The 23,464-nt window shown below is 39.6% G+C and overlaps 1 protein-coding gene across 1 annotated transcript in view; it reads left to right on the top strand.

Moving 5' to 3' along the window:
* Nucleotides 1-705: 705 nt before the first annotated feature.
* Nucleotides 706-23,464, top strand: part of FAM221B (family with sequence similarity 221 member B) — a 47,222-nt gene continuing 24,463 nt past the window's right edge. The window contains exons 1-2 of the mRNA XM_078152725.1: nt 706-1,119; nt 16,764-16,907. Coding sequence (XP_078008851.1) covers nt 780-1,119; nt 16,764-16,907 — 484 coding nt within the window. The 5' untranslated portion in view covers nt 706-779. The remainder of the gene's footprint in view (nt 1,120-16,763; nt 16,908-23,464) is intronic.

The raw sequence follows: 23,464 nt of genomic DNA, 5'->3' as shown, positions 1-23,464 counted from the left end.
AGACAAGGGTATTTGCATCCTTGCCCATATGGCTATAGTTACTATATTTCAGTCTCACTTCAGGTAGGTGTGGCCTAAGATGCCGGAAATTAGCTCTAGTCCAAAGCTGATTTAATGACCATGTCCTTGACAATACCTTTTCCTGCACTTCTATCCTTTTCCCTAGCAGCAACTTCCCAGCCTTGGATTTTGGGCCACTATTTGTGCCTGATTGTTTGCTCTTTATGCTTATTGGCTAAATCATAGGCTTCACAGACTCTTCATATCTCTACTTATCTTACCTATTGGTCACTCATCTTCTTCAACACTTTGTCTGTCTTCCAACCCATCCCAACCCTCCCCTCCTCCCACAACTCTACTGGTGTGAGATCTTTATCCTGTATTCACAACCTTATGTTTCCCATATCCCACCAGTGACAATGCCTTACTAACCATGCCTTACTTTTCCTCTTTGCTCCCCAGAGTACTTAGTTGTATTACTTTTTCATACCCAGAGAGCACTTGGACTTCCTAGTGACCTTACCCTAGAACTAGAGCTGCCTACCTCCCTGAACCACCCCTACCCACCCCCCATCTTTTATACTCCTCCTGCTTCTCATTCTCTGTTCTTAACCCTCATCTCCTTACATCCCTGGTATCACTTCTGACTCTGAGTCTCCAGATTCTACCCTAATAAACCATGTTCCCTTTCCTACCAACAGATGGACGTTGATAAGACAAGTCACAAGGAATCTTATATTACCAATCATGAGGCTTCTGCTCCTGAGTTTCCCGCCTCTATGGTAACCCCCATTTCTGAGGAGGTCCTCAATCTTGAAGAATCCATCTTCTTTGAAGAACCCACCACTTCAGCTCTCAATGCAGAGATGTTAAGTAGATCTTCTACTTTTGAGGCCCAGACCAATGAAAAGGAAGAAGAGGTCCAGAGTGCAGAAGATCTCAAGAGCCCGGTGGAGAATCCACTCTCTGCAGGTTGCTTCCTTCCAGACAAATCCCCAAAAACCATAAGAGAAAAACCCACAGCTAAAGAACATGAGGAACAGTATGAAGAAGGCATCAGTGATGATCACACCCAAGCAAGCAATCAAAATGCCAGAGGAAAGAAGATAGTGAAGAAACGTAATAACTGCTTCCACAAAACCTCCCTCAACACTCCCAAGCCCAGTATCCATTCCTCATCCCAGAAGCCCTCATCTAGGTGCCCAAACCTGTTCCCCAAAACCATCACCACAGTCCTGAAACATATGTCTTTCCCTATCTCAAGGTTCTTTATTCTTAGTCCCCAAGCTACTCTTGTCTCCATCCCAGAACCCCTGTTCAAAGCCTCAACCCTTCTTCTCCATCTCCACCTCCATTCTTATTTCTTCAGGTTATAAGGACTTCACCTCCCAAGTTATAAGGATTTGCCCCCTGCCCGCAGGTCACATTGCACCCCTCCTACATTATATAACCTCTATTTTTTTCATATTACATGACCTTCTCCCCATTCATCACCTGCCCCTGGGAGACTGCTCTTCCTATCAGATTATACAGTGCCGTCCCCACTGTCTTCAAGTTTCCATGCCCCTATCAGGTTATATGACCCTCTCTGCTACCACCACCTTCAAGTTAAACAGCCCCCTTCTTTTGGATTCTATAGCTCCTCTCTCTTGGGTACTTGTTTTTGTTTTGTTTTATTTTGCTTATGTGACAATTCTTTTAATTTGTTATTTTAACATTTATTATTTATTTTTAACATTCTTCTCTAATTAAATTTTGGGTTCCATATTCTCTCTTTCCTCCCATCTCTCCCCCACCCACTGAGAAGGCAAATAATACGATATCAATTATACAGGTTAAATCATGCAACACATATTTCCATATTAGCCATATGACCAAAAAAAAAGGAAAAAAAGCAAGAAAAATTATTCTTCAGTTTGCACTCAGAATTCATCAGTTCTCTCTCTTGAGGTTGACAACACTTTTTCATTACAAGTCCCTTGTAACTGTCTTGGATCAGAGTAGCCACATCTTTCACAGCTGATCATTACAATATTACTCGTACTGTGTACAATGATCTCCCAGTTCTTCTCACTGTACTTTGCATCAGCTCATATAGGTCTTGCTCATTTTTTTCTGAAACACCCCCACCCCATCATTTATTTTATATTTTTAAAATATATTGTTTTTTTTCCAATTACATGTAAAAGTATTTAACATTCATTTTTTCAAATTTTGAGTTCCAAATTCCCTCCCTCTCTCCCCTCCCCCTTCATTGAGAAGGCAAGCAATTTGCTATAGGTTATACATGTGCAATCACGTAAAACATAGTTCCGTATTAGTCATGTTGTGAAGGAAACATAGACCAAAAAAAAAAAAGAAAAATTTAAAAAGTAAAAAAAAAAAAAAAAAGGATGCTTCAATCTGCATTCATACTCTATCAGTTCTTTCTCTGGAGGTAGACAACATGTTTCACCATGAGTCCTTTGAAATTGTCTTAAATCATTGTATTGCTGAGCATAGCTGAGTCATTCACAGTTGATCATTGTGCAATATTGCTGTTATGGTGTATAATGTTCTCCTGGTGCTGCTCACTTCACTTTGCATCAGTTCATATAAGTCTTTTCAGGTTTTTCTGAAATCCACCTGCCCATCATTTCCTATAGCACTATTTCATTCCATCACAGTCATATACCATAACTTTTTCAACCATTCCCCAACTGATGGGCATCCACTCAAATTCAAATTCTTTGTCACCACAAAAAGAGCTGCTATAAATATTTTCATACATATAAATCCTTTCCTTTTTTAATCTCTTTGGGATACAGGCCTCGTAATGGTATTGCTGGATAAAAGGGTATGCACGGTTTTATAGTCTTTTGGACATAGTTATTTGTGTGAAAAGTGTTTTGTAATAGTGTGCATATAGTTCCTGAAATTGCCTTGACAGGTAGACTCCCAAGTATTTTATGTTGTCCACAGTTATTTTAAGTGGAATTTCTCTTTCTAGCCCTTGCTGCTGGACTTTGTTGGTAATAGAAGTGCTGATGATTTGTGTGGGTTTATGTTATTTGGCTGAAGTTGTTAATCATTTCAACTAGTTTTTAATTGATTCTCTAGGACTCTTTAAGTATATCATCACATCATCTGCAAAGAGTGATAGTTTTGTTTCTTCACTGACTATTCTAATTCTTTCTCTTTCTTGTTCTTCTTTTATTTATTCTCATTGCTAGAGCCAGATTTTTAATACAATATTGAATAATAATGGTAATAATGGGCATCTTGCTTCACCCCTGATCTTATTGAGAATGCTACTAGTTTCCAGTATTTGCGTATTCAAGGAAGAATAATGTCTCTGGTGTGAGAGTTGTTGAACCCTTTTCAGGGCTGCTTTCCACCTTTGGTGTCCACCTGCTACCCACTTGCATTGAAACCACAGGTTCCCCACCCCAGCTTATGGTATCACACTTTATGTATAAAACATGTACCCATTTTGACTTTATCTTGGTATATGATGTAAGATCTTGGTCTATAACTAGTTTCTATTGTTTTCTCATTTTCCCAGCACTTTTGTCAAATAGCGAGTTCCTGTCCCAAAAGCTTGGGTCTATAAGTTTATCAAACATTAGATTACTATAGCCATTTGTTACTGTGTCTGGTGCACCCAGTCTATTCCACTGATCCACCACTCTTATTTCTTAGCCAGTACCAGACTATTTTGATGACTACTGCTTTATAATACAGTTTGAAATCTGGTACAGCTAAGCCATCTTCCTTCACATTTTTTTCATTGATTCCCTTGATATTCTTGACCTTTTGTTCTTCTAGATGAACTTTGTTATTATTTTTTGCAGCTCTATAAAATAACTCTTTGGTAGTTTGATTGGTATGGCACTGAATAAGTAAATTAATTTAGGTAGAATTTTCATTTTTACTATATTGACTTGGCCTACCCATGAGCAATTGATATTTTCCCAGTTGTTTAGATCTGACTTTATTTGTGTAAAAAGTTTTGTAATTGTGTTCATACAGTTCCTGGGTTTGTTTTGGCAGGTAGCCTCCCAAGTATTTTATACTGTTACAATTATTTTAAATAGAATTTCTCTTCCCATTTCTTCTCTGAGCAGCCTTCTTTCTTGTTATTTATTTATTTTTAATTTTAGCATGTGTTTTTAAAACTTTGGGTTACAAATTTTCTCCCTTCCTCCCTCCTGGTGTCTACCCTCATTGAAAAGACAAGCATCTTTGAACAGCGTTCCTTAAGGACCACATTGCTCACCTCCTGGCCTGAGGAGGGGGCTAGAAAAGGCCCTAAAAAATTGTCTGCTTTATCTAACCCAACCCTGGCCTGCTTACATTGGCAGGCAGAGATCTTACACTGCAGTCAAAACACAAAGAAAATGTACAAAAACTTTTGTGAAGATGATTTCATTCACCATTGGTACATGGAATGTACATACACTTACGGACAACACAAAATCCAGTGGACCTGAAAGATGAACAGTTCTTGTTGTGAGAGAACTTAACAGGTATCACATTCAAATAGCAGCCCTAAGTGAAACAAAGCTGGCAAATCTATTTGGAACCAAATAGATTACCAAAGTTGGAACTGGATGCATTTTTGGGGGGGAGTGTCCACAGTGATGGGGAGCACAGTGAGGCTGGCATAGGTCTTTCAATCAAAACTAATCTAGTCAACAAGCTTGTATACCTACCAAATGGAGTGAATGATAGGATCATAACAATGTGATTGCCACTTGCAAGAAAACACCACACCACCATCATCAATGCCTATGCCCCCACCATGACAAACCCTGATGAGGTCAAAGAAAACTGTTACAAAGACTTTGAGATATTCATCATCAATGTGTCAAAAGAGAACAAGCTTGTAATTCTAGGTGACTTTAATGCTAAAGTAGGCACAAACTATCAGGCATGGCAGAGAGTCCTTGAAAGGAATGGAGTCAGAAACAGCAACAGTCACTTACTACTGAAGATTTGTTTGTCTCATGACCTCATCACCAGCACTGTCTTCTGTTTGCCTAAATGCAACAAAACTTCACAGATGTACCCTCACAGCAAACGTTGGCATTTAATAGACCATGTTACCGTAAAGAGAAGAGACAGACAGGATGTGAGAGTGATGAAGGCAAGGTGTGGCACAGCATGCTGGATCAATCTTAGACTTATCCTCTCCAAGCTAAACATTTGCATTCAACAAAAGCAGTGGCCCAAGGCAAGACAACTGCAAGAAAACTTAATGTCAACAGATTAGAGCACTTCTCCATGCCTGAACAGCTTGTTACTGACTTGGAGGGACAGCTGAGCCAACACACAGTTGGCAACAGTGAAGCAGAAAAGGTGTGGGCAGCTTTCGGAGATTTGGTATATAGCACCACATTTACTCATCTGGGTCAGAACACTCACAAACATCAGGGCTGTTTTGATGAAAATGATAGGGAAATTCAGAAGCTACTAAATGAAAAATGAGAACTCCACAGGGTTTACCAGTAGGATTAATTCATCCATCTCTAAGAAGGCAGCATTTAACTCCATCAGAAGTAAAGTGTAAGTGAAGCTTACAGAGATGCAGGATTCTTGGCTCACTAAGAAGGCAGATGAAATTCAGTTTTATGCAGATAGTAACAATTCAAAGTGATTTTATGATACTGCAAAAGCTATTTATAGGCTAAAGACCTATGGTGCATCTCAACTACTCAGCACTGATGTAGCCACATTGATCAGTGATAAGAACATAATTGAAATGGGCTAAACACTTCTATAATTTCAACAGACTGTCATCAACCAATGCTGAAGCCATTGACCATATGCCTCAGGTTGAAGTCAGTCCCTCTTTATCCAAACTTCCAACTGAAGAAGAGGTTTTAAATCTTATTAGGCTCCTCTCATGTGGCAAAGTGCCTATTGTTGATTCTATTTACAACAAGATTTACAAAGTTGGGGTCCATTGCTCATACAAAAGCTGACTGGGTTATATGACAAAAAGAGGTTAAACCCCAGGAATTCAAGGATGCCACCATTTTACATTTCTGTAAAGGAAAGGGAAACAGACTGTTCTATGACAATCACAGGGAGGTTTCTCTTTTAGTCATTGCCAGCCAGATTCTTGCCAGAGTCCTCTTAAATAGACTGATCCTTCACCTGCCCAGGAGCCATGTGGCTTCCAAAAGGGCCAAGAAATGGTTGATGTGGTGTCCTGCCCAACAACTCCAGGAGGAATGCTAGGTTCAGAACAGAGTCTGTACACAACGTTCATCAATCTGACAAAGGCCTTTGATGCTACTATCAGTCATGAGAGCTTGGAAGATCATAGCAAAATTTGATTGACCAGAGAAGTTCATCAGTAGTATATACCAGTTCCAATGACATGCTTACGTGGCTTCTGGATAGTGAATGATACTCTCATGCTTTCCCAGTCACCATTGCAGGGAAGCAGGGCTGTGTGTTTGCTCCCATACTTTTTAGCATGATGCTTTCAGTGCTGTTATCAGACCCCTACAACAAGGATGAAAATGGCATCAGGGTCAGCTACTGCACTGATAGTAAATTATTTAACTTAAAAGTCTACAAGCCAAGATAGAAGTGGAGGGAGACTTTGTGTTTGTGTTTTGGTTTTGGTTTTTGTTTACAAATGATTGTGCATTCAATGCAGACTCAGGCCGAGATGAAACAGAGCATGGATTGTTTCCCTGCCACTTGTGCTGATTTTGGCAAGAAAACAGAGGTTCTCCACCAGCCAGGGCTGCACCATCTGTAAGTGGAACCATCAGTTACAGCAAATGGAGAAATTTTAAATGCTATTTATGGATAAGTTCACTTAAACCTTGGAAGTATACTTTCCAAGGATGTACACATAGGTGAAGTGGTTGGTGTATACATTGCCAGAGCTAGCTTTGTGTTTAGAATTCTCCAACAGAAAGTATGACAGTGAAGAAGTATTAAGTGGCCTATAAAACTGAAGGTCTACAGAGCCACTTTGCTGACCTCATTGTTGCATGCCTGTGAAACCTGGACATTGTACCAGTACCATGCCAGGAAACTGAATTGCTTCCATTTGAATTGTCTTAGGAAGATTCTGAAGATCACCTGGCAAAATAAGGTACCAGACACTGCGGTCCTTTCTCAGGTAAACTGCTAAGCATTTGAACTCTATTGCAGAGAGTGCAATTCCAATGGGCTGGCCACATTGTTCAAATGCCAAATGTATGTTTGCCTAAAAGACTATTTTACAGAGAACTCATTTGAGGCAAACACACAAACAGAGGTCAGAAGAAGCAATACAAGGACACTGTCAAGGTCTCTCTGAAGAACTTTGGAATCTATTGCAAGACATGGTTGACACTGGCATAGGACCGTCCAGCATGTGTGCTCTATGAGCAAAGCAGAATTGCAATAGCTTAAAAGAAACATGAGATGCTCAAATTTAGAGACATCTCAACTCCAAATGATTATATGGGCTATTTGCATCCTACCTGTAGTAGAGCTTTCTAAGCTCTTATTGGTATGATCAGCCACAGTCAGACATCCTGTACCTTGACTCTTAACACAGTGATACCATTTTGGTCCTCTTCAAGCACAAAGGACAATAACTAACAACTAGTTTATTCCCATTACACATAAAATTTTCTGATGGTTTTAGATAGATAGTACATATCATTTTAAGCAAAGCTCCATTTATTCCTATGCTTTCTAGCGTTTTTAATAGGAACGAGTATTGTATTTTGTCAAAAACTTTTTCTGCATCTGTTGAGATAATCATATGATTTTTGTTGTTTTGTTATTGATATAGTAAATTATGCTGATAGTTTTCCTAATATTGAGCCAGCCTTGAATTCCTGGCATAAATCTCACTTGATCATAGCATATGATCTTTGTGAATATTTTGCTGTAATCACCTTGCTAGTATTTTATTTAAATTTTTTACCTCAATATTCATCAGAGAAATTGGTCTGTAGTTTTCTTCCTCTGTTTTTGCTCTTCCTGGTTTAGGTATCAGCACTATATTTGTGTTGTAAAAGAAATTTGGTAGGACTCTTTTGCCTATTTTTCCACATAGTTCATAAAGTATTTTAATTAGTTGTTCATTAAATGTTTGGTAGAATTCACTTGTGAATCCATCTGGTCCTGGTGATTTTTTTTCTTAGGTAGCTCATTAATGGCTTAATCAATTTCTTTTTAAGTATTCCGTTTCCTCTTCTGTTAATCTGGGCAATTTATGTTTTTGCAAATATTCATCCATTTCACTTAGATTGTTAGATTTATTGGCATGTAATTGGGCAAAGCAGTTCCTAATAATTATTTTAACTTCCTTTCATTGGTGGTACATTCACCTTTTTCATTTTTGATACTAGTAACTTTGTTTTCTTATTTCTTATTTTTTAGTCAAATTAACCAATAGTTTGTCTATTTTCTCTGTGTTTTTTTTGTCATAAAACCAGCTCTTGGTTTTATTTATTAGTTAGTGGTTTTCTTACTTTCAATTTTATTAATCTCTCCTTTGATTTTAAAAATTTCCAATTTGGTATTTAATTGGGAATTTTTAATTTGTTCTTTTTCTAGTTTTTTTAGTTGCATACCCAATTCATTGATCTGCTCTTTTTTTATTTTATTGATGTAAGCATTTAGAGATACAAATTTTCCCCCAAGTACTGTTTTGGCTGCATCCTATAAATTTTGGTATGCTGTTTCGTTGTTATCATTCTCTTTGACAAAATTATTGTTTCTATGATTTGTTCTTTGACTCATTCATTCTTTAGGATTAGATTATTTAGTTTTCAATTAATTGAACATAATTTTTATTGCATTATGATCTGAAAAGGATTCCTTTAATATTCATGCTTTTCTGCATTTCTTTGTGAGGTTTTTATACCCTAATACGTGGTCAATGTTTGTGTAGGTGCCATGTATCGCTGAGAAAAGGTATATTACTTTCTATTCCCATTCAATTTTCTCCAGAGGTCTATCATTTCTAACTTTTTTAAAAATTTTCTAACTTTTCTATTACCTGCTTAACTTCTTTCTTGTTTATTTTTTGGCTAGACTTATATAGTTCTGAGAAGGGAAAGTTGCATCATTCTCATTTCTTTTTCCAAATTTTTCCTCTACCTCTCTTATTTGATTTTTAAAATCCTTTTTGAGCTCTCCCAGGGCCTAAGACCAATTCACATTTTTTTTGAGGCTTTGCATGTAGCTGCTTTGATTTCATTGTCTTCTTCTGAGTTTGTGCTTTGATCTTCCCTGTCACCATAATAAGTTTCTATGGTGAGGTTCTTCTTTTGTTGTTTGTTCATTTTACCATCCTACTTCTTGAATTTTAACTTTATATTAAAGTTGGCCTCTGCTTCTGGGGTGGAAGGGGCGCATCTCAAGTTTCAGTTTCATGCTGTTGTTTTCAGAGCTAGTTCTGAGGGTCTGTGAGTTTTCAGTTCTTTCAAGGTGATATGTTCTAAGGAGAGGTGTGGTCACTGCTCTTTTGTCCTATGCTCTAGTCTGTGAGTGACCACAAGTACTCTTTTCTGCCCTGGAACTGTAAGCAGGGTCCCTGCTCCTGCAAGTATTCCTCCTCACCCTGGAACTTCAATTGGAACCTCATATAGACAATGCAATAGAGTCCTGATCCCAGTGCCAGCAAAGGGTTCCCTATAATCTCTTTCTGATCAATTTTCCAACCCTCTTACTATCTGTGAGCTGAGAGCTCCAGAAGCCATTATCACTGCCGTTACCTGCTGCTGGCTTCTGGTGTAGCCTGGGCTGGTTCTTAGTCTTCACTGGACTGCACTTCACTCTCACCCCTTTGAGCCAGACCTTTCCTGCTGACCTTCTAAGTTATCTTGGACTGGAAAATTGTTTCACCCTGTCCTTTTGTTGGTTCTGCCACTTCAGAATTCATTTTCAGTTGTTATTTTAATGTTGTTTGGAGAGGAATTTAGGGAAACTCAAGCAAGTCCCTGCCTTTATTCACCATCTTGGTTCTGTCCGTCTTCCCCTGTCATTTTTTTTTTTTAGGCAATTGAGGTTAAGGGTCATGCAGCTAGTAAGTGTCAAGTGTTTATTCTGAGGCCAGATTTGAACTCAGGTCCTCCTGACTTCAGGGCTGGTGCTTTATCCACTGCACCACCTAGCTGCCCTCTCCCCTGTCATTTTTTTATAGCACAGTAGTGCTCTATCACAGTCATATGCCACAACTTATTCAGCCATTCCCCAACTGATGGGCATCCCCTCAATTTCTAATTCTTTTCCTTGACAAAAGTAACCACTATGAATATTTTGTGCATATAAGTCCTTTTCCTTTTTCTCTTGTCTCTTTGGGGTACAATCCTAGTCTGGATCAAAAGGTAGGCACAATTTTATAGCCCTTTGGTCATAGCTCCAGATTGTCCTCCGGAATGGTTGGATTAGTTCACTACTTCACCCACAATTCATTAATGTAGCTATTTTCCCTCACACTCTCCAGCATCTTTCATTTCTGGTACGTGTAGTTTTAATTTGTGTTTCTCTAATCTATAATGATTTAGAACATTTTTTCATAGGACTATAAACACCTTTGATTTCTTCCTCTGAAAACTGTCTGTCCATATCCTTTGACCATTTATCAATTAAGGAATGGTTATTTTTATAAACTTGACTCAGTTTCCTATATATTTGAGAAATGAGGCCTTTATCAGTGAAATTTGCTGTAAACATTTTTGATATTACTTCATTGTTTATGGCATCTTTTTAGCAAAATGTAGCTTCCCTTCTTGTCTCTTGTAATTGGGTCTATTTTTGCTTTTGCTTTGCCTGAGATCATGATTGCCACCCCCAGCCCTCTTCAGTTCAGCTGAAGAATAATATATTCTGCTCCAGCTATTTATTATAACTCTGTGTGTGTCTTTTTGTCCCAAGTATGTCTCTTATACACAATTTTTTTTTGGATTCTGGTTTCCCATCCATTCTGCTATCAGCTTACGTTCTATAGGTCAGCTCATCCCATTCACATTTACATTTATGATCAATAACTGTCCATTTCCCTCCAATCCATTTTCCTCTGTTTATCCTTCTCTCTTTTTTTATCCTGTCCCTCCTCAAAAATCTGCCTTACTTCTGACCACTGCCTCCTCCAATTTGCCCTTCTCCTTATCATCACCCCCCTTCAGTATCTCTTTTCCCCTTCTCCTCATATCTCCCTATTGGGTAAGATAGATTTCTATACCCAACTGAATGTATATATTCTTTCCTCTTTGAACCAATTCTGATGAGAGTGAGGTTCAAGCATTTCCCGTGACCTCCTCTTATTTTCCCCTCCATTTTTCTTTGAGACCTTGCTTGCAGCTGTTTTCATATACCTCCTTTGTGTGAGAAAATTTGCCCCATTCTACCTTCCCTTTTCCCTTCTAATTGTGCATCCCTCTTTCTCCACAACTACATTCTTTTTGTGGAGATCATCCCAACATAATCAACTCACACCCATGCTCTCTGTCTATACAGATTCCTCCTAATTGCCCTGATAAAGATGATAAAGTTCTAAAGAGTTGCATGTATCATTTTCCCATATAGAAATGTCCCTTTTGATTACTCTTTCATATTTAACTTTTTATGCTTCTCTTGAGTCTTCTGTTTGAATGTCAAATTTTCTATTCAGCCCTGGTCTTTTCTTCAGGAATGCTTGAAAATCCTCAATTTCATTAAATATCCATTTTTCCCCTGAAGAATTATATTCATTTTTGCTGGATAGATTATTCTTGGTTGTAAGCCTATCTCCTATGTCCTTCAGAATATTATATTCTAAGCCCTCTGATCCTTTGACATGGAAGCTGCTAAATTTTGTGTGATCCTGACTGTAACAGCACAATATTTGAATTGTTTTTTCTGGCTACTTACAATATTTTCTCCTTGACCTAGGAGCTCTGAAATTTGGCCATGATATTCCTGGGAGTTTTTATTTTGTGATCTCTTTCAGTAGGTGATTTGTGGAGTCTTTCAATTTCTATTTTATCTTCTGGATCTAAGATATCAGGACAGTTATCCATGATATTTTCTTGAAAGATGATGTCTAGGCTTTTCTTTTGATCATGTATTTCAGGTGGTCCAATAATTTTTAAATTATCTCTCCTTGATCTATTTTCCAGGTCAGGTGTTTTTTTGAATGAGCTATTCCACATTTCCTTCTATTTTTTTCATTCTTTTGACTTTATTATATTATTTCTTGAAGTCTCATGGAGTCATTAGATTCCACTTGCCCAATTCTTAAAAGCTATTTTCTCCAGTGGACTTTTGTGCCTCTTTTTCCATTTGGCCAATTTACTTGTTAAGGCATTCTTTCCTTCGGTGAATTTTTCCCCTCTTTTATCATTTGGCCCACTCTGTTTTTTAAGATGTTATTTTTTTCAGTACTTTTGTGCCTCTTTTACCAAACTGTTAATACTTTTTTTTATAATGTCTTTGCATCACCCTCATTTCTTTTCTCAATTTTTTGTCTACCATTTTTATCTCTTTAACTCTTCTGGGAATTCTTTCTGGCTTTGGATCCAATTCCATTTTTCTTTGAGACCTTGCTTGCAGCTGTTTTCATATTGTTGTATTTTTCTAAGTTTACGTCTTCATCTTCCCTGCCACCACAATAGCTTTATATAGTCAAGTTCTTTTTTGTTATTTGCTCATTTTCCCAGCCTATTTCTCCACTTTGAACTTTATGTTCAAGTTGAGTTCTGCTCACCTGGGGTTGGGGAGGCACTGTTCCAAGCTTCAGGCTTTTACATGCTGCTGTTTCAGAGTTAGTTCTGGGGGTCTGCAAGTTCTCAGTGCTTCCAAGGTACTATAATTCTGGGAGAGGTGTGGTCACTGATCTCCTGGTCTATGTTCTGGTCTTCATCCAGGAAGGGCCCCTGCCCAACTGCAGCCCCAAGTGCTAGTGCTCTTCTCAGCCCTGGAACTGAAACCAGGGCTCTTGCTCCCCTCTGACTGAAGAGAAGCACTCCTATTGACATCCTGGAACTGCAACCCAGAACTGCTTCTGGACAATAGAGTTGCCAGTCAGTGTCAGCTGCACCCAGTGCCAGCAAAGGATCTCTTGCAGTCTTTTTCTGATCAGTTGTCCACCTCACTTACCATCTCTAGGCTGAGAGCTCCCAAAGCTGGTGTTGTTGCTGCTATTAAGGATCAATTCCAGGCCACTAGAAGAGCTTCCAACTACTGCTTTCATCCAAAAAATTCATATATGCTATAGTAGTGTGATCTATACACCCTCTACGGTGAACCATGTACCCTTAAAGAAGAACACCAATTGTATATCTAAAAAGAGGGAACATTGAGGGGAAAGGGGAGAAAAGGATTCAGAGTCTAGTCAAGAGAGCATGGAAGAAGAAATGCAGATGCCCAGTCCCACTTGGGCCTGGAAAGAGGCCTGCAGGCTATACCATTTGCTTGACTCCAAAGAGGAAAAAAGATTGGCATAGCAGACAACCATATGAACTGAGGAGCGACCTATATCTATTGCTTCACTAATACTGTGTGTATAGATCCCAAGAGAAAGTGAAACCCAAGAGGAATATGATTGTTTAATGCCTTCTAAAAGGAGGAGCAGAGTTTTTCCCAATTGTTGAGGAATTTTGGCATAATCCCATATGTTTCCATTGGATTAAGTAAAAATCTGTCTTATATTCAATATCTCATTACCCTGAATGCTTGCAAGGTAGCTGAGGCCCTTTTGGGGGGAGAGAAACAAGTAAAATTCTTATATTCCTAGTGTAAACCTTAAGTGGAAACATGAGTCAAAGAGACTTTGCGAGAGACTATATCTGAAAACTATATCTATTTCTAAGGTATCAGAGGATAGGGCCCAGTTAACCACAGATAACATAAGAATATTACATAGAGATATTTATAGAATTTCCTTCTTATGTGATGACATTAAGGGATATACAATTATATGTAGTTTAATTTTGTGGATAATATTGAGTAATAAACAATTTGTCCCTCAATGCCATCTTGTGGTAAAGCATATCTTCAACACTTCATGGCAAATTAATATTGGCAAAGAACATGGGTTATATTCATTGGAATGTTTCTTATATTGGTTGTGGTGAACCCCAGAATCATTGAATCAGTAGCCCAAGAGGTAATACTAGGAGTTCTTACATCACATTTCTATTTGTTCACCTATCTATCAAAGTCTAAAACTACTCCAACCTTCCTGAAGTCTTTCAGTGTTTATCAATGGTCAGGACATCACTGAAATATGGTGCCACTTTCAGAATACTAAAAATCAGGCCCTCCATGAAACACTGGAAAATTTCTGGACCAAATAAGATGGAGGAGTAGACATTTTCTCCAGTCCCCACTAACTCTCAAAAACTCCTCCCAAAAAAAGAATTACATGCCAGAGGAAAATCATTTCCAGCTCTTCTCATAGTCTAAGACACTAAGGCACCTAACAAGACTTGTGAGTTAGTAGCAGAGAACACTAATTTCCAAGTCACTCACACAACACACCTACCACTAGTCCTCAGATTCAGACAGGATGCACAACCCAACCTACTAGTTTGTGCGTTGAGATCCAATTCACTGAGCAATTTCCCTGCTGCTGCTTCAGTCTGTGCCAGGAAACTTTGTCCCTGACCTTATCACCATTCTGTAGCAACAAATAGAAGAACCCAGTTGTGACCACCCACTTTCAGAGGAAGGAGAGGCACAGGAAAGTATGAGTATACTCTCTCTAGAGTAGCAATGCCCAACCAGAGAACTAAAGAAGAAAGGGAGCTAGGGGAAGCTGGCAAGCATGCATATGGAGCTGTACCAGGACTCAAAGAGCCTGGCATCCATCCAGGACCAGTTCTGTTCTATCCCCACCAAATCTTCTTAGGGCAGGAACTGAGATGAGTGAAAACTAGAAAGAGACTTAGATAACTTTGAGGTCCAGCCCCTAGAGAACCACCATCATAGGGGAAGGAGTCAGAAAGTGAAAAATAAGGAAATATAAGAAAAAAAAAAAACTAAAATTGCCAAAGATCTCAGGAAGAAGAAAACTAGATGACAAGCAGATAAATCAATAGGGGAGATATTAAAATAAAAGGGAAGATGTTCATTCACCAAGACATATAAAAGACTACAAACATCTCAAGTAACTATTGCAAAATAAAGGAAATTGAACCGGTACCTGATGACACAGAAGAACCTGTGAAATCCCCAAAGAGCACAGAATTGCATCAGGATGTTCCCAAAGGGTTCAGGAGGAAAATCAGAATCTTAAAACAAAAAGCTAAAAGTAAGCAAATAGCAGAATTTATGCCCTACACAGCAAAAATAATTGACAGAATAGACAAACTTGGTGGCAAGTCTCTCCAAAGAAGCAAAGGAGAGAACAATTGAATGATTGGGAATACAAATATGCTGAAGTGAAAGACAATCTGGAAGACAAAAAGAATGTCCAAAAAAATGTGATCCCTATATATGCAAAATCCATTTATCTCAAAGGTAGGATGCAAAGAGAAAATTTAAGAATCTTAAGTCTCCCAAGAGAACAAGACAAATTTAAAAAAACCTAACCACCATAATGCAAGAAAAAATCCAAGAAAGCTGCCCAAAACTTCTGAATGCATAAAAAAAGCACCAAATGAAACAATTCACAGATACTCTCTGGAAAATCTCAGACCCAACAAAAGTTTAGAATTGAAGATATTGATCTTGAAATGCCTCTCACTGTGCTGTTATTGTTTGGTTACCTGAAATAGAATTATCAATGATTAGCCACCAATAATACAGTTATCCCTTCCACATCACAGTCATTAGGGGTACAATGTCCCCATAATCTGGAAACACCATGTAAAATTTTTTGCTTCTCCCTTTGTACCAGAGAAGAAGTCTGAATTTTTATTTTTATTTTTGTTTTATTGGGTGTTTACAGTACCTAACTGTAAAATTTGGGTTGATATTATACAACAATATATATATATATATGTCTATTTGTATGTGTGTGTGTGTGTGTGTGTGTGTGTGTGTGTGTGTGTGTGTAATTTCTGAGTTTCTAAACTTTTTCTGTGTTATCTGCTGGCCTTGGCGTGTTGTCTGCAGCTTCCGTAAAACTCCCCAAAATTCCCACTTAGTTTCTTATGCCAAACCACAATATGTTGAAACCATGATGGCAAAAGTCAAAATGTGGAAGGGATAACTGTATTGGAGAAGTTTTCTAAAGACCTCAAAGAGAAGCAAAGAGTTTATTGATTGAAAGCATCAATGATACTGAAGTTCCTAATTCTCAGTGAACTTATAATGTCTATAATATTTCATGTTCGGTTTAGAGGATTTTAAAAATAAAAATAAACTCTCATTCACTGTGGAAAATAAGGATATTTCATCATACACCTCCCCACCATAATAATAATACTTTTACATGGTGCCTTAGCAAAATCCTTTCCTCACATGAGGTAGGTAATATATTATTAACCCTATTTTTTAGATGAAGAAACTGAATCTCAAAAAGTAAAGTGACTTAGCCAAGGTTAGTAAATGTCAGAGTCAATATTCAAACATTTCTCCTGACCTTAAGTTTGTTGCTCCTTCCACAATGTCTCCTTTGGTACATTAACACCCTCCCTCTAATCACAAAATCCCCTTTCCTCCAGGCCACATGACTATCCTTTCTTCTGGTAACCCAGAGCCAAACCCCCAAGTTATTTGTTCCTTATCCTCTCCCAGATTACTTACATGTCTCTCTTCCCTCAGGTTTCATGAACATCCTTCCCCCCAGATTACAGGGCTCCCCAGGTTACGTGGCCTACTCCCCACAGGTTATACAATGCTCCCCATCGCCCCAGCCGACAAGCCAGAGGTGCTAGCAGTTGCAAAGGCTATGCACAGGGAGAAGTTTGGATGTCGTGTAAAGCAGCTTTTCCAGTGGGAGAAGGATGCCACACTGAAAGCCATCCAGTCAGGTAAGCCTCATCAGTAGGAAGAGGGAATGAGGGGATCTGGACAGAGAAGACTGAATGAAGAAACTGAGGTCCACTCAGGGAGAGAAATCTTAATACCATACACGCAGATGAGGCATAAGAACCCTATTTATATAGATGAAGAGGACCTGAGGACCATACAGGTAAGGCAAGAGGGAAGGGGGAAAGGAAGGAGGGGAAAGATCACATAACCACTTAGTTACAAGAAAAGCACAACTGGTCCTGAAATATCTGGAGAACCAATTCCATAGAATTAATCATTAATCATTAATCAATCATCAGACATTTATCAAGTGCTTACTATGTGCAGGGCACTGTACATGACATTCAACTGCTGTAAACAATGTTCACATTGTAAATCCACCTATAAATCTATGCTGTCCTTGTACAAATTCAGGTAGGCTGCATGTAGTTGTCCTTTTGGGGAATCTGGCTTCAGTCCCAGCTGGGGCAGTCACAGTCATATGTGATAGTTAAGGATAGGCTGAGCACAAGCCAGGGGAGGCAGCTAGCACAGAGGTTAGTCAAGATACAAGAAGGACCAGTGGCCCAGTCAAAGCCATGTGGGCAAGCTTCAGAGCTGCCAGAAACAGCAAGTCATAATTTGGTCCAGGAACTGAAGGATATGGTTCATAGATCGGAGAGAACTTTAGACCAAGGCAGCTTAGGACCCCCAAAGAATTATCTAGGGGAATTATCCTTTAGATCTTTTGTCTTCTGAGTGCTAGGCCTACATAGGAGCTCTGCCCTCTTGGGGATGTTTTCATGCTCTTAAAAGGACCCAACTCATGTCCGTTAAGTTTAATCCCTATGGAAATGAATAATTATTCTCACCCATCCCCAAGAACTTTTGCTTCTCTGTGTCAGATGAGAAGCCCACATTTTCAATTCCATAGGGGTTCCATGGTGGTGGTTGTCTTTTGTTCTCAAAGAGGACCAAAATGACATCACTGAGTTAGAGTCTCAGTGTGTCCAAGTGTGGCTGATCAGACCAATATGAACTCGGAATGCTCTACCACAGATCGGGCACAAATAGTCCATGTGAACATTTGGGGTGGATTCTCTAAATTTGCACATCTTGCATTTCTTTTGAGCCACTTTGATTCTGCTTTCCTCATAGAGTGATAGCATCTTCTTTGATGAGGGCATACCATGCAGGGTGGTCCTGTGCCAGTGTCTCCTAGTGTGACCTTGAGAGTGTCCTTGTATCACTTTTTCTGACCACCAGGTAAGCTCTTGCCCTGTGTGAGCTCTCCATAGTCTTTTTTGGCAAACGCACATTTGGCATTCAAACAGCATGGCCAGCCCATCAGAGTTGCATTCTCTGCAGTGGAGTTTGAATGCTTGGAATTTTAGTTTGAGAAAGGACCTCAGTGTCTGGTATCTTATCTTGTATCTTATCTATGATCTTCAGAATCTTCCTAAGACAATTCAAACGGAAGCAATTTCAGTTTCCTAGTATGGCACTATCCAGGTTTCATAGGCCTATGACAACGAAGTCAGCACAATATCCCTGTAGATCTTCAGTTTAGTACTCAGTCTAATATCTCTTCTGTCCCACACTTTCCTTCAGAGCCTTCCAAACACTGAGCTAGCTCTGGCAAAAAGTGTGTCAACCTCATTACCAATTTGTACATCCCTAGAAAGTATACTGCCAAGGTAAGTGAACTCATCCTCAGTATTCAAAACTCCATAAGGGTGGTGTGGTGCTGGCTGATGGAGCACCTGTAGTTTCTTGGTGTTAATTGTTAGGCCAAAATTAGCATAAGCAACAGCAAATTGATCCATACTTTGTTCTCAACTCCAGAGGTTGCATTGAATGCGTGATCATCTGCAAACAAAAAAATCATGCACCAACACTCCCTCCACTTTAGTCTTGTTTGTAGCCTTTTCAAGTTAAAGAATTTACCATCAGTGCCATAGCTGACCTTGATGACGTGTTTGTTCTCATTGAAGGCATTTTGACAACATGGCTGAAAATATCATGCTAAAAAGTATGAGAGCAAGCGCACAGCCTTCTTTCACTCCACTGGTGACTGGGAAAGCATGAGATCATTGCCCATTATCCAGAACCCAGGCAAGCATGCAGTCATGAAATTGACGTACAATGCTGATGAACTTCTCCAGGCAACCAAATTTTGACATAACTTTCTATAAGCCCTTGCAAATGACAGTATCAAAGGCCTTGGTCAGATCTATAAACACTGTGTACAGACCTCTGTCCTGCTCCTGGCATTTCTCCTGGAGTAATCAGGCAGCAAACACCATATAGACCATTCCTTGGCCCTTTCTTAAGCCACACTGGCTCTCAGACGGATGACCATCTTCCAGGTGAAGGATCAGCCTATTAAGGAGGACTCTGGCAAAAATCTTGCCAGCAATGACTAAGAGAGAGACACTCTCCCCCCTCCCCCACCCTGTCAATTGTCACAGGACAATCTATTTCCTTTACCTTTACAGAGATGGACAATGGAGGCATCCTTGAACTTCTGGGGGATAACCTCCTTTTGCCATATAACCCAGTCAGCTTTCGTATGAGCAATGGACCACTCCCCCCCACCTTGTAAATCTCAGCTGGAACAGAATCAACAATAGGCATTTTGCCACACAAAAGGAGACTAATGGCATTCAAAACCTCTTCTTCATTTGAAACTTCAGCTAGGGAGGTATTGACTTCAACCTATGGTACACAGTCAATGCCTTCAGCATTGATTGATGATGGTCTGTTCAGAATGCTATAAAAGTGTTCAGCCCATTTTCTCCAAGATCATGTATCCTTATCACTAATCAGTGTGGCTACATCAGTGCTGAGTAGTTGAGATGCACAATAAATCTTTGTCCCATAAATAGTCTTCAAGGCATCATAAAAGTGCTTTGGATTGTTACTATCAGCTTAAAACTGAATTTCATCTGTCTTCTTACTGAGCCAAGAATCCTGCATCTCTCTAAGCTTTGTGTGTACTTTACTTTTGATGGAATTAAATGCTGCTTCTTAGAGATGGATGAACTATCTTGCTGGTAAACCCTGTGGAGTTCTCGTTTTCATTTAGCAGCTCCTGAATTTCCTCATCATTTTCATCAAACCAGTCTTGATGTTTGTGAGTTTTCGGACCCAGATGAGTAAATGCAGTGCTGTACATCAAATCTCTGAAAGCTGCTCACTCCTTTTCTGTTCCACTGTTGCCGACCATGTATTGCTTTCCCTCTAAATTAGCAACAAGCTGCTCCCACTCAGAAAAGTGCTCTAATCTGTTGACATTGATTCTTCTGGTAGTCATTTTGCCTTGGGGTCACTGCTTTTGTTGAATGCGAATATTTAGTTTGGAGAGGATAAGTCTATGATCAGTCCAGCACTCTGTGCCACACATTGCCTCCATCAGTCCTACATCCTATCTGTCTCTTCTCCTTACAATCACGTAGTCTATTAAATGCCAATGTTTGCTGTGAGGGTGCCTCCATGAAATTTTGTTGCATTTAGGTAAATGAAAGACAGTGTTGGTGAAAAGAAGGTCATGAAATGTGCACATCTTCAGTAGTAAATGACCACTGCTGTTGCTGCTTCCAACTCCATTCCTCCCCAAGACTCCCTGCCATGTCTGATAGTATGAGCCTACTCTAGAATTAAAGTCACCCAGAATTGTGATTGTCCTCTTTTGGCACATTGATGATAAATATCTCCAGGTCATAAAATTTTTCTTTGACGTCATCGGGGTTTGTCATAGTGGGAGCACAGGCACTGATGATAGTGGTGTGGTGTTTTCCCACAAGTGGCAATTGCATTGTCATGCGCCTGTTGTTCACTCCTTTTGATAGGCATACGAGATTGTTGACTACATTAGTTTTGATTGCAAAGCCTACACCAGCTTCACAACACTCCCCTTCACTGCAGCCACTCCAGAAAAATGTGTATCCAGCTCTGACTTCAGTAAGCTGGCCTTCATTTGCCAGCTTTGTTTCACTCAGGGCTGCTATTTGTATGTGATAACTGCTGAGTTCTCTTGCAAGTTATTCACCTTTCAGGTCTACTGGCTTTTGCATTGTCTACAAGTGTGTGCACATTCCATATACCAGTGGTGAGTGGAATCACCTTTGCTGAAGTTTTTATACATTTTTTTGTGTTTCAACCTCAGGGTGGGATCCTGCCTGCTGTGGTAATCAGGCCAGGGTTGGGTAAGCAGACAATTTTTAAGGCAATTTTCTAGCCCCTTCCTCACACCAGTAGGTGAGCAGTGCAATCCTTAAAAAGCTGCTCAAACACCCAGGGGGCTGCCAAATTCTGCTCTGCTTCTCACTGCTGCTTCCAGTGAGAAGACAACCCTAAGGCTTGGGCTGTCTGTGTACAGGGTTGTGATGACAGCTCCCAGTTTATTTGCACCTGCTACTTCATCACCTCCCTGTTGCCATAGGACTTTGAGATAGGTAAAAATGGTAAAATGATATGGGTGATGTCTTTCGATTCATTCATAAATTGGATTTAAGTGAGGTAGAGTTGCACAGAGTTGTCAACCTCACTCTCTTCCAGAGCCGTCATAGTGGCTGGACAGAATCAAGATGACTTGTGATGGCCCAAGACACAGTGGATGACCTTGGTGTCTTTGATGTCTAACCAAGCTCTAAGCATTCCACAGCACCTGCTTCAGCTGCCTTCATGGCCGTTGGAACAAATTGTTCTCATGTGCCCATTCCACCAGGGAAGTCTTCACATGCTTGGGGTAGACACCTCCCTAATTCACCGATGGGTGTGAGGCCCCTTGGTTACCCTCAACCTGGCTTTTAGCCCATCCACTGAAACAGATTACTGGTGTGGCTACTGCGCATGCTACAGCTTCTTAGTGCCACAAGTGAGAGTTAGGTGGATCAGGTGGACACCAAAGATGGAAAGCAGCCTCCACACCAGAGGTACTAGTCTTCCCTGAGCACACCCTACACTCCAAGGGGTTCCATGAGGAGCTTCCTCTAGGAAGAGGCTAGTTAGGAAGACTCTGTCATCATCACACAGCTCTTTTTCTGGGGCTCCTTTCAGTCCCAGGTCAAAGACAAATTCCTAACAATTCTTTGATATGTATCACCTGTTCAGATATATTGTGTATTTGTATAGTACATATATTGAATCCCTATCTTCTGCTTTGCCTATAGATCATGTGTTAGCATATGTATGGTGTGTAAGTATATGGATATGGATCAATTTATAGTTGTAAATATCTTGATCTGTAGATATATCGATACTAAACATATTTGCCGAGTTGCAATATCTCTTTATTCAGACATTCTGCGCATGTTGTAATGTGACATAAAGAGTAGAGCCCTGCCAGCTGGTTTAGGCCAGGTGTTACAAGTGACAGGGGAAGAAAAGCAGTTAGTCTTCTGCCTATACTGCAGTTACCAACCAAAACTCTTACAGAATTCTGCATAACCCCAGAGAGCAGCTAGCACCCACTGACACAAGGAAGGATACTTAAAGGATACTTAAAACCAGGTGAGAAAGCAGACAACCTATTTCCTAGGATCCATGGTCATAGCTAGATTTCACTGTTCTATTTTTTTTTCCTTTTTTTTAGTTTTTTTAAAATTTATTTTATTCTCCATTCATGGAACAAACAAACATTTCCATAACACAGCATGATAAAAAAAAAAAAGATGATGGCACATGAAATTGCAAATCTACCATGTACAGCTTGCTGTTCCCTCCAAATATACAACAATTATCATGTAATTTTTTTCCTTTTTTTCTTCCTTTCCCCCCACCGCAGAGATGCCCGCTAACTGCATGCCCCATTAGATACAAATAGGCATATATGTATATATGTTATTATTCTATATATACTTCTATTTATCAGTTCTTTGTCTGGATGCAGATAGCATCTCTTTTCATATGTCTTTTATTTTTAATTCGTTATTTATAATAGTCAAAATGACTTATTCAAAGCCATTCTTTTTTAAGTCTTTTTTAGGCAATTGGGGTTAAGTGACTTGCCCAGGGTCACATAGCTAGTAAGTGTCAAGTGTTTGGTCTGAGGCCGAATTTGAACTCAGGTCCTCCTGACTTCAGGGCCGGTGCTCTATCCACTGCGCCACCTAGCTGCCCCCAAAAGCCATTCTTAAAACAATATTGCTATTACTGCATACAATGTTTTCTTGGTTCTGCTTACTTTGCTCTTCATCATTTCATGCAAGTCTTTCCATGCCTTTCAAAGATCAATGAGCTCATCATTTCTTATAGCACAGTACTATTCCATCACAGTCATACACCACAACTTGTTCAGCCATTCCCCGGTTGATGGGGATCCCTGCAATTTCCAGTTCTTTATCACCACAAAGAGAGCTGCTATAAACATCCCATTCACATTCAAAGTTATAATCACTGTTTTTGAATTTCCCTACTTACTATTTTTGCTTACTATTTTCTCTCTCAGCCTCTTTTCTTACCCTATCCCTGTTATCTTATTTTCTTCCCCCACCCTCCCAACCCCCCTTTCACCCACCCCTCCAAGAGTCCCCTCACTGCCAATCTCAATCCACATACTCAACCAAAAGTCCTC

Source organism: Phascolarctos cinereus, unplaced genomic scaffold (genome assembly GCF_003287225.1).
Source record: "Phascolarctos cinereus isolate Bilbo 61053 unplaced genomic scaffold, phaCin_HiC Scaffold_4;HRSCAF=312, whole genome shotgun sequence".
Taxonomy (NCBI): domain Eukaryota; kingdom Metazoa; phylum Chordata; class Mammalia; order Diprotodontia; family Phascolarctidae; genus Phascolarctos; species Phascolarctos cinereus.
This window is presented reverse-complemented; position numbering and strand designations above follow the sequence as displayed.